The sequence below is a fragment of the Rhodamnia argentea genome, chromosome 10 (assembly GCF_020921035.1).
Source record: "Rhodamnia argentea isolate NSW1041297 chromosome 10, ASM2092103v1, whole genome shotgun sequence".
NCBI lineage: Eukaryota > Viridiplantae > Streptophyta > Magnoliopsida > Myrtales > Myrtaceae > Rhodamnia > Rhodamnia argentea.
Genome location: NC_063159.1, coordinates 4,378,586 through 4,389,969, shown reverse-complemented (window position 1 = coordinate 4,389,969; position 11,384 = coordinate 4,378,586). Strand labels below are relative to the sequence as shown.

Sequence of the window (11,384 nt, the reverse complement as noted above, 5' to 3'; positions counted from 1 at the left end):
AGATCAAAGGTGAGTATCGCCATGATTGCTATATATATTTTTACAATTCATAACACGTGCGACCGAGATTACACCGTTATACTGTTACATTATCAGCTTCTCAAATCTCTTTATCACGTGCGAGTCACTAGTGGATTCTTTAACTTCGTTCATAACATGTCTCACCCGCCGTCAGAATATTCTTCCTCGCTTGTGTACAAACGTCGATATCTTTGTCGTATTGAACGGGTTGGTCCACACATCTTTGTTTTATTAAAGTAGGTGTTTACACAGCTAATAAACTTTGTCGGGTTCGGACTAAATAATAATTTATTTATTTTTTGTACATGGCACGTGAGAATAAACGAGTTATTTAGATGGGAGAGAGCATGATTGAGTTAAGACTACCAACGTGGCGTGCGTGCTCATAAAGCATTTCTGTCTTTCTCTCGGGATCAGAGCAGAGAGAGGGAGAGAGAGAGAGGGAGGGAGAGAGAGATGGTTGGGCCAGAGAGGCCGCAGTACGTGCTGTTCGGGTCGTCCATAGTCCAGTTCAGCTTCAGCAACGGCGGATGGGGCGCTTCTCTCGCCGACTTGTACGCTCGCAAGGTCTTCGTCCTTCCTCCTTCCTTCCTTCCTTCCTCCTCCTCGTCCTCCTCGTCGTCGAGTATCGATTCCCACTGTTCTCTGTTTGTTTCTCTTCTCTCTGTGCGAAAAGGATGAAGGAGGAGATGAATGGGTCTGGTCGGGGGGGGGGGGGAAGGAGTCTTTTCTGGGATTCTTCATGGGTTGTGGATATGTCAAATGGTGTGGCGAACTCGCGGTCGAGGAGCGAAGGATTCCGTGTAGGTTTTCGATGTCTCTACGTGGGTCACTTCAAGCTCCTCCGCGGTTTCTTTCTTCCCTCTCGGTACGGCGAGTCGATCCACCACTGCGTTGGCGGCGGCGGCGGGACCCGCCCACACCCTGGAAAAAGAAAAAAATCCATCCATCTTATCTTTGGTTAGGACTGATCAAATCACGCCACGCCGCCCTCGTTTCTTTTTCTCCTGCTTTGTTTCTTCTTCTTCTGACTTTTCTTTTCTGTTCCTTTTTCTTTTTTCTTTCCACTTTTGGAGACTGCGTCTAGCGACATCAGAGGATCGAGAAATAGTCACATGGACATGTTCCATGGATGATGGTGTCGTCCATGCACTGATAAATGTCTAAAAATAGAGTTTTTAACGATGGCAGTGGAATTAATAATAACCCTGTTTTTCATTTACTTAAATTTTTCCTTTTCCAGTTAGAGAGATGAACCTGTTTTTTTAGTCTGAAGGTGGCATTCATGTCGGTCCTAAAGTGTCGAACTTTTAACCCGATTCATGTGGGAACATGAAGGTTGTGATCCTTTTCTACCACATCCAATGGAATATGGTGATGGGAAGTTGTTGTTCAACAATGGGTGATTTGTTGCACTGTGGAGTTGAAAAGCTGCCCTTCATGACCTTCATTGTTGGAGAGGGTGGAGTGTAATTGATCCCTAAATGCTTGTTGAAATGTTGCTCAAGCAGACATGATTTTCTCTTTTCCTTCTTTTAGTTAGCAAATATGCTTACTCGCCAAACGCTAGGCTGGAGGGAAACCCGCTGTGAACGCCTGTAGAGAGACTCAGGAAATTGGTCGTAAAGTGAAAAGCAAACCATACCGATAAGCAAACTAAAGGAAAATCTAGCAGAAGAAATCGAAGAACTGACTAGTTTGGATTGAAGTTTATATAGTCTTATTTCATTTGGTTGTCTGGAATTCTAGAGAAGCTGTAAACTCTGCAGGCAGACATAATCTTGAGGGGGTACTCCGGATGGAACTCGAGGGGCGCACTGGAAGTCCTGGAAAAAGTCTTCCCAAAGGTATCACTCAAATCTTTGGGCCTTAATACTTTTCTTCCCTTCTCGAAGTTCGCATTTTCGGCATTTGAGATCCCTTGTTGATGGTTTGCTGATCAGTAATGTATGTAGATGGCACCGCATGCTTCATGCAAAGCGCGTGATCAGTACTAATAAATGTCGCATGAAAAGATTTAGCCGCAATTAGTTGTGGAGGATGTCTAGTTTTATGAGCTTAGGATCATATCTCATGATCATCAAGGTTATCTTATTTGTCAGTTCCATTGTCATTTGATAAACAATCTGTGGCTAAATTTCTGTAATTACCTCACTTCTAGGATGCGGCCACGCAACCATCCTTGGTGATCGTCTATTTCGGCGGAAATGACTCAATGCGGGCTCACCCATCTGGTCTTGGCCCTCAAGTACCGCTTCCCGAGTACATTGAGAACATGAGGAAGATTGCCATATATCTCAAGGTAGAATGGAACATGTCTTTTGACGACAATTCTAGGCAATTGTACGAAGGAATGCATCATAAGAAAAGAGGCGTGAGCGACTTATTGTAGCGACATTCTTTTAGGGGGTTTCTCATAGTCATCAGTGTGGACGGATGCTTACTTTCACCACAGAGAGTAGACCAACGCATGACGTAAACTCGCAAACTGTTGAGCTTGCGAGATACAACTCATCAAGCCTTTTAAGTCTCTTTCTCTCTCTCTGCCTGCTTGAGACGAATTCTAAGGCCATCATACTTTTCTTAGCAGAGCCTGTCGGATTGTACCCGCGTCATTTTTCTAAGTGCTCCACCTGTCAATGAGGAGAAAATTCGCGAATCCTTTAGGTGTGTTATCGTGAATATTCTCGTCCTACTTTCGCCTCTGTTTCGTCTGTTGAATTCTGACAGAGCTTTATAGCTGGATCAGCGGGAAGTTTCAAGATATACGTCGAACAAACCACGCATGCCACGTATACTCGGAGGCCTGTTTAGAGCTGTGCAGGGAGATGAACGTCAAGGCTGTTGATCTATGGACTGCAATACAGAAGAGGGACGATTGGGCTACGGCATGCTTTACGTAAGTTTGCTTTAGAAACACATGAAAAGTAAGAGATGAAGAAAAAGTAAGACATACAATGTTACCTCAACCGTTCTGGTTCAAACTTCTGTATGTACATATCAAATGGAAAGTTCGATAGTGTTCTAAAATCAATCTAAACTTGTTCTGCCAAAAGGTTCTATAGCTGTGTCAATGCTCTTAACTGATAACACTCCCTTCTCACCAATTGACGGGCTCATAGAATTTGCAGTGGTTTTGCATTTCAGAAACCAACCACCATAATTTTAGTGTGTGAGGCAGTGTTTAATTTTTTTTAGGTAATGAAAGCTCTTCATATCAGAGCTATTACTACTGTGATTTGCTTCCCGAATAATTTATCTGACAAAGTCCAAGGGTCGGTTGGCTGCAACTAGTTAATGTAGTCTTTGAGGACACCCCTTTGTTCAGATTCTACCACATTTCAAACGAGACCTATTCATTTGACTTTGTTATAACGGTCCTGACTTGACGTGCATGGTCAAACTTTGTCCCGAACACCAGCAAGTAATAGAGCCTGAAATCAGCTCACTTTCAATTTTCCCTCAAATCCGTTGTGAGCACCAAAACGATGTGATATGTTTGATCCTAATCTAGTCAGTACATATGCTGGGTTCGTGCATGGTATATCATTTCGCTTTTGGCTGAACCCTATGCTCTATGATCCTTTTTATGCAGGGATGGTATCCATTTCTCCTCGGAGGGAAGCAAGATCGTGGTGGAGGAGATATCCAGAGTCCTCAAGGAGGCTGACTGGGAACCGAGTCTTTATTGGGAGTCGATGCCCACTGAATTCGGAGAGGATTCACCTTGTTAGGTCCCGATTGCAGGACCACCATGAACCTGTCGGAGAGCAACTTTCAAACAAGTAACCACTGTAGTAAATACTAGAAAACCACTTTGTTTGCCTTAGAGCTCTGCTCGTCACAACAAGAGACTGTCATAGCCTCTGAGAGCAGAGAGCGATTTCAACTGCTTTCAACTGGGTATTTTGTCCTCCTAATCTGTGCTCCTTCCTGGATAATCGTCGGTTTCTCCATTCTTTGGGCTTATTTCTTTATGCACCCCTAGTTCGGGCCACAATAAGAAATGCTTTTTAGCTCAAGGACGATGTGTACCAATAGTAGTTTTCAGGGAAGGCAAGCAAAAGGAAGCCTGGGATTATTCTAGGACCAGTTAATCGTTTGCTTCACCAGGACCAGCTTGCCCAAACCAGTTTGCTTGCGCTGTTGTCCAACTTTTCCCAATGGAACAAATGACGGAATAGTAACTATCCCCTAGGAAAGATAGTTGAATTTGGCAGGTTTAACGCTAGCCGTTAGAAGAACGGAAAGAGAAGGAACTCGCTTTATGAATGGCCGGAGTGCTTCGCATCTGCTCCCTAGCATCGCGCATGCGTTCCTTAATATTTCCAACTGTTTGATTCCAAGAGACTCCGCAAAGGTTAATTCCAGACCTGAACCCTGCATCCACTATGGAAATTTGGACCATTCGTCACTAATCAATAGCTTTCATGGCACAGGTCATATGGTTTCTGTTCTGGTTAAATTACTCACAAGGTGCTCGAGCTCGACCAGTGGAGTAGGGCCAACACAGTTGTCGTTAATTGATTTTGCTAGCATTTCCCATGTCAGCCCTTATGATCTGTACCATGGCTCAAATCTAGTTCGATGCTTTTCGAGTTCTAGTAGGTTGAGTACTTAATCCAATCATGCTCGAACTTGAATTTACTTGACCCGGAATAGCTCGCGAGCCTAACAGTGGTTGGATTTTTGTGTTTATACATACATCATATCACCTACGTCAACGAATAGATAAAGATCATTGATTTTTCTATCACAGCGTATTTAAAAAGCTCTAGTTTAATCCTTATCGAGAATGAGAATAGTAGTTTAAGCCTTGTCGAGAATGAAATGTATTGACTAATCGAATGGAGCTCGAGCTCACAAAATGAAGTTTGATCGAGATTGAGTCGAGCATCAAACCTTGAATTTGCGAATCGGTCTGGCCGAGGTTAAATATCTTGTTGACTACGCTAATTACACCCCAAAATAAACCGTAGTCAACCGGTATCAATCGACCACACGTTTGAACCACAACTCAAACCGTCCCCCATGGTTTGATGTGGAAAGACGGTTAGAACATAGAAATCGAACAGTGATATGAACTTCCCACATCTGCTATTAATTTCACTATCCTGCTCAAGACATGTTTGCACACCAAGAACCCACTCAAATTACACACAGGACAATACAACTGAACAGAAGCGCTCTTCTCAATTTGATTATCTTACATCTCAGGACAGTGTAAATCTTAATCCTCCATGTCGCGAAGTACTCTTCATTTTCAATCACATGCTCAAACAAGGTATTCTACAATCAGAAAAAAGAAATTCTACATACAGAAGGTCATTGCAGAAAGAGCATCAGTAATTGTGGCCAGCACGCAAAAAGTCATCCTTTCTGCAGCAATCAAATCCATCGCGGATGCCAAAACCTTCACTTCTTTCCACAAAAGACAACATCAGGGCATAACCGTATCTGCATTCAAGATCGCTCTGGAGAGGATAATAACCAGAGAAGCAACTAACGATGGCAGCTCTAGCCCATTTTGGAAGATCCAATTTTAGCTAGAAAGCTGGAACCTGCCACTGGGTTTTTTTCTCCTCCATCCCTGAGAAATTCCACCATGAGCATATATATAGAACAGCACACCGCACCAAAAGACTCGAAATGAGCATGCGCACAAAAGATAGGAGATTGACAAGGAGAGATCTTGAGAACTTACAAAGGAGGCATAATACACAAAGGTTAATCCAGCTAGAGCGACAAAAGCAATCTGGAATACATTATACCTGTGATGCCATAGTATGCACAAACCAATCAGTATCAAACGCAAATAAGTATCATTTGTAACCAGAAGCAGCGGCCACTCACTTGTACAAGTATTTAATTCCACGAAGGGACTCCAATGTGTGCCCAAAAATTTCCTGTGCTGCGGTTGCTTGAGCATAGTATCCAAATGCTGTCGCGCAAAATTGGATAACACTGAACCAAAACAGATCACAGTTAAACTTTCCTAGCCAGTGATGATTCAATTGTATGTACCCAATAGAAGAGTTGCTATTTGATCCAGCTAACCTAGATCGTTTCCTCCTAGAGATTCTCGGAGCACATTAGGTTAAAGTTCATGGATGACTTTGCACATTAGGTTAAAGTTCAAGGAACATATTCAATAAATTGAAAATCTTGTATATTAGATCAAAGTTCATTGATCATTTATATCATCTATTTCATTTCTATACTAGGTAGAAGTTTCTGAACAGCAGTAATATCCCTCTTTTTGTCGTACTTACTAATTGAAGCTTGTAAATTATGTTGGGTTCGTAAAATACCTTGTCCGCTGCTAAAATCAGTTCGTAACATACGTGTTTATATTTTACACAAATCTAGCTTCATAATCGTAATTTTTCTTGTCATAATTTCTCTTTTCTCTTCGCAATATACCTTTAAAGATGCACATGCAATTTTTCTCTGCATAGCTTCTCTTCAATCTGAAGTTCAAGCGATCGATTTGTCTTTATGCGAAAAATGCTTTCAGGATTTTATTTACAAAATATGATCAAAACTTAACGGCCAGAAGATAATATATTCTGATCAATTTCGTGAAATAGGAGACTGCAATCCTAGTCCGCGACCTTAGCGAAGGCCTACGGAGATCACCTGCCGAGGTTGGCCACAGCAAAGGCCATGACGCCCTCTCCGAGGCCGTGGACCGGCGAAGGGAAATAACAAAAGAAAAAGGAAAGAAAATAAAAGGGAATAAAATCATAAAATAATTTCATAAAATAACTGCAAAAAATTGAACACGCCAGCACTGTCGTGCCACATAAGACAACTGGCAACCACGTCGACTTCCGACAAAATTGGCCGAAAAGATTACACCGACAAATCGTAAAAAAGTTTGGACTTAATTGGCCAAATCGAAAAGTTGATGACCGAATTAGCCGTCATATAATAGGTTGATGACTTTTTTGAACAGTTTTCTGTTTTTTTTTTTTAATAGACTGCATAAGTTTATTCGAGAAGTCTAGGAGCCAACGAACGACATTAATTCAATATATGTTTAACCTTTAAACATAGTTTCGGTCAAGTATGGCCTCAAACGGACTAACTCGTTCTCATCGACTAAGTTTCCCTAACTTCATCAACCAATGCATCTTTTCAATCTTCTCGACTCCATAAAACATGTGATAACCCCCATCTAGTCTTGCCCCATACGCTTGTAAGGTTAGTGAACGGCCGACTGTGGTGAATAAATCAAATGCTCTCTTTTCGGGGGATTTTTTTCGCCATATACTTGAAAAGGAGATTCTCCGTGACTAGCGAGTTAAGCACACTTTTGTCAATTTGTCATGGGTCTTGCTAGCGGGACAAGATAACAGTATGACGGTAAATCTTTGGTCATAAGATCAGAGGTGAGTCTCGTCATAATTGCCATATATATTTTTATCGTTCATAGCACGTGCGACTAAGATTGCATTGTCATACTATTACATTATCATCTTCTCAAATTCCTTTGTCACGTGCGAGTCACTAGTTGATTCTTTAACTTCGTTCATAACACGTCTCGTTCGCCGTCAGAATATTCTTCCTCGCTTGTGTCCAAAAGTCGATATCTTTGTCGTATTGAACGTGTTGGTCCAAACATCTTTGTTTTATTAAAGTAGGTGTGTACACAGCTAACAAAACTTTGTCGGGTTCGGACTAAATAATTTTTTTTATTTTTTATTTTTTTTGTACATGGCACGTGAGAATAAACGAGTTATTTAGATGGGAGAGAGCATGTTGCGTTAAGACTACCAACGTGGCGTGCGGGCTCATAAAGCATTTCTGTCTTTCTCTCGGGATCAGAGCAGAGAGAGAGAGAGAGAGAGAGAGAGAGAGATGGTTGGGCCAGAGAGGCCGCAGTTCGTGCTGTTCGGGTCGTCCATAGTCCAGTTCAGCTTCAGCAACGGCGGATGGGGCGCTTCTCTCGCCGACTTGTACGCTCGCAAGGTCTCCCGCCTTCCTCCTTCCTTCCTTCCTTCCTCCTCGTCCTCCTCGTCGTCGAGTATCGATTCCCACTGTTCTCTGTTTGTTTCTCTTCTCTCTGTGCGAAAAGGATGAAGAAGGAGATGAATGGGTCTGGTCCCGGGGTCCCGGGGGCCCGGGGGAGGGGGGGTGGGTGGTGGCGTTGGGGTGGGTGGGGGTGCAGGAGTCTTTTCTGGGATTCTTCATGGGTTGTGAATAAGTCAAATGGTGTGGCGAACTCGCGGTCGAGGAGCGAAGGATTCCGTGTAGGTTTTCGATGTCTCTACGTGGGTCACTTCAAGCTCCTCCGCGGTTTCTTTCTTCCCTCTCGGTACGGCGAGTCGATCCACCACTGCGTTGGCGGCGGCGGCGGGACCCCCCCCTGGAAAAAGAAAAAAATCCATCCATCTTAGGACTGATCAAATCACGCCACGCCGCCCTCGTTTCTTTTTCTCCTGCTTTGTTTTTCTTCTTCTGACTTTTCTTTTCTGTTCCTTTTTCTTTTTTCTTTCCACTTTTGGAGGCTGCGTCTAGCGACATCAGAGGATCGAGAAATAGTCACATGGACATGTTCCATGGATGATGGTGTCGTCCATGCACTGATGAATGTCTAAAAATAGAGTTTTTAACGATGGCAGTGGAATTAATAATAACCCTGTTTTTCATTTACTTAAATTTTTTATTTTTCCAGTTAGAGAGATGAACCTGTTTTTTTAGTCTGAAGGTGGCATTCATGTCGGTCCTAAAGTGTCGAACTTTTAACCCAATTCATGTGGGAACATGAAGGTTGTGATCCTTTTCTACCACATCCAATGGAATATGGTGATGGGAAGTTGTTGTTCAACAATGGGTGATTTGTTGCACTGTGGAGTTGAAAAGCTGCCCTTCATGACCTTCATTGTTGGAGAGGGTGGAGTGTAATTGATCCCTAAATGCTTGTTGAAATGTTTCTCAAGCAGACATGATTTTTTCTTTTCCTCCTTTTTAGTTAGCAAATATGCTTACTCGCCAAACGCTAGGCTGGAGGGAAACCCGCTGTGAATGCCTGTAGAGAGACTCAGGAAATTGGTCGTAAAGTGAAAAGCAAACCAACCGATAAGCAAACTAAAGGAAAATCTAGCAGAAGAAATCAAAGGACTGACTAGTTTGGAATTGAAGTTTATATAGTCTTATTTCATTTGGTTGTCTGGAATTCTAGAGAAGCTGTAAACTCTGCAGGCAGACATAATCTTGAGGGGGTACTCCAGATGGAACTCGAGGCGCGCGCTGGAAGTCCTGGAAAAAGTCTTCCCAAAGGTATCACTCAAATCTTTGGGCCTTAATACTTTTCTTCCCTTCTCGAAGTTCGCATTTTTGGCATTTGAGATCCCTTCTTGATGGTTTGCTGATCAGTAATGTATGTAGATGGCACCGCATGCTTCATACAAAGCGCGTGATCAGTACTAATAAATGTCGCATGAAAAGATTTAGCAGCAATTAGTTGTGGAGGATGTCTAGTTTTATGTGCTTAGGATCATATCTCACGATCATCAAGGTTATCTTATTTGTCAGTTCCATTGTCATTTGATAAACAATCTGTGGCTAAATTTCTGTAATTACCTCACTTCTAGGATGCGGCCACGCAACCATCCTTGGTGATCGTCTATTTCGGAGGAAATGACTCAATGCGGGCTCACCCATCTGGTCTTGGCCCTCAAGTACCGCTTCCCGAGTACATTGAGAACATGAGGAAGATTGCCATATATCTCAAGGTAGAATGGAACATGTCTGTTGACAACAATTCTAGGCAATTGTACGAAAGAATGCATCATAAGCAAAGAGGTGTGAGCGACTTATTGTAGTGACATTCTTTTAGGGGGTTTCTCATAGTCATCAGTGTGGACTGATGCTTACTTTCACCACAGAGAGTAGACCAACGCATGATGTAAACTCGTAAACTGTTGAGCTTGCGAGATACAACTCGTCAAGCCTTTTAAGTCTCTTTCTCTCTCTCTCTCCCTGCTTGAGACGAATTCTAAGGCTGTCATACTTTTCTTAGCAGAGCCTGTCGAATTGTACCCGCGTCATTTTTCTAAGTGCTCCACCCGTCAATGAGGAGAAAATTCGCGAATCCTTTAGGTGTGTTATCGTGAATTTCTCATCCTACTTTCGCCTCTGTTTCGTCTGTTGAATTCTGACAGAGCTTCATAGCAGGATCAACGGGCAGTTTCGAGATTTAGGTCGAACAAACGAAGCATGCCGAGTATACTCGGTGGCCTGTTTAGAGCTGTGCAGGGAGATGAACATCAAGGCTGTTGATCTATGGACTGCAATACAGAAGAGGGACGATTGGGCTGCGGCATGTTTTACGTAAGTTTGCTTTGGAAACACATGAAAAGTAAGAGATGAAGAAAAAGTAAGATATACAAGGTTACCTCAACTGTTCTGGTTCAAACTTCTGTATGTACATATCAAATAGAAAGTTCAATAGTGTTCTAAAATCAATCTAAACTTGTTCTGCCAAAAGGTTCTATAGCTGTGTCAATGCTCTTAACTGATAACACTCCTTTCTCACCAATTGACGGGCTCATAGAATTTGCAGTGTTTTTGCATTTCAGAAACCAACCGCCATAATTTTAGTGTGTGAGGCAGTGTTTAATTTTTTTAGGTAATGAAAGCTCTTCATATCAGAGCTATTACTACTGTGATTTGCTTCCCGAATAATTTATCTGACAAAGTCCAAGGGTCGGTTGGCTGCAACTAGTTAATGTAGTCTTTGAGAACACCCCTTTGTTCAGATTCTACCACATTTCAAACGAGACCTATTCATTTGACTTTGTTATAACGGTCCTGACTTGACGTGCATGGTCAAACTTTGTCCCGAACACCAGCAAGTAATAGAGCCTGAAATCAGCTCACTTTGAATTTTCCCTCAAATCCGTTGTGAGCACCAAACGATGTGATATGTTTGATCCTAATCTAGTCAGTACATACGCTGGGTTCGTGCATGGTATATCATTTCGCTTTTGGCTGAACCCTATGCTCTATGATCCTTTTTATGCAGGGATGGTGTCCATTTCTCCTCGGAGGGAAGCAAGATCGTGGTGGAGGAGATATCCAGAGTCCTCAAGGAGGCTGACTGGGAACCGAGTCTTTATTGGGAGTCGATGCCCACTGAATTCGGAGAGGATTCACCTTGTTAGGTCCCGATTGCAGGACCACCACGAACCTGTCGGAGAGCAACTTTCAAACAAGTAACCACTGTAGTAAATACTAGAAAACCACTTTGTTTGCCTTAGAGCTCTGCTCGTCACAACAAGAGACTGTCATAGCCTCTGAGAGCAGAGAGTGATTTCAACTGCTTTCAACTGGGTATTTTGTCCTCCTAATCGGTG

General features: G+C 42.6%; 2 protein-coding genes and 1 long non-coding RNA gene across 8 annotated transcripts; 2 read left to right on the top strand and 1 right to left on the bottom strand.

Moving 5' to 3' along the window:
- The first annotated feature begins 404 nt into the window (after positions 1-404).
- LOC115745777 (GDSL esterase/lipase CPRD49-like) lies at positions 405-3,990 on the top strand. Of its 5 annotated transcripts, none has more exons than XM_048271200.1 (6): positions 406-588; positions 1,791-1,868; positions 2,183-2,323; positions 2,609-2,688; positions 2,762-2,920; positions 3,617-3,990. In XM_048271200.1, the coding sequence occupies exons 1-6, from the start codon at positions 478-480 to the stop codon at positions 3,753-3,755; spliced, it is 708 nt and encodes a 235-aa protein (XP_048127157.1). In that variant the 5' UTR covers positions 406-477; the 3' UTR covers positions 3,756-3,990. The 5 variants fall into 5 exon arrangements, with proteins under 5 accessions (XP_048127159.1, XP_048127157.1, XP_030537229.1 ...); XM_030681369.2 differs by having other exon boundaries at positions 409-588; positions 2,771-2,920; XM_048271201.1 differs by having other exon boundaries at positions 411-588; positions 2,612-2,688.
- A 1,136-nt stretch (positions 3,991-5,126) lies between these two features.
- Positions 5,127-6,104, bottom strand: LOC115732303. The gene is made up of 3 exons (XR_004014346.2): positions 5,875-6,104; positions 5,726-5,792; positions 5,127-5,611 (listed from the first exon to the last, which is right to left on the bottom strand). It is a non-coding gene; the product is annotated as an uncharacterized LOC115732303 (long non-coding RNA).
- Positions 6,105-7,767: 1,663 nt separating this feature from the next.
- LOC115732305 (GDSL esterase/lipase CPRD49-like) lies at positions 7,768-11,384 on the top strand. Of its 2 annotated transcripts, none has more exons than XM_030662942.2 (6): positions 7,768-7,995; positions 9,229-9,306; positions 9,621-9,761; positions 10,049-10,128; positions 10,210-10,359; positions 11,054-11,384. In XM_030662942.2, exons 1-6 carry the CDS (start codon positions 7,885-7,887, stop codon positions 11,190-11,192), a joined length of 699 nt encoding a protein of 232 aa, XP_030518802.1. In that variant the 5' UTR covers positions 7,768-7,884; the 3' UTR covers positions 11,193-11,384. The 2 variants fall into 2 exon arrangements, with proteins under 2 accessions (XP_030518802.1, XP_030518803.1); XM_030662943.2 differs by having other exon boundaries at positions 7,770-7,995; positions 10,052-10,128.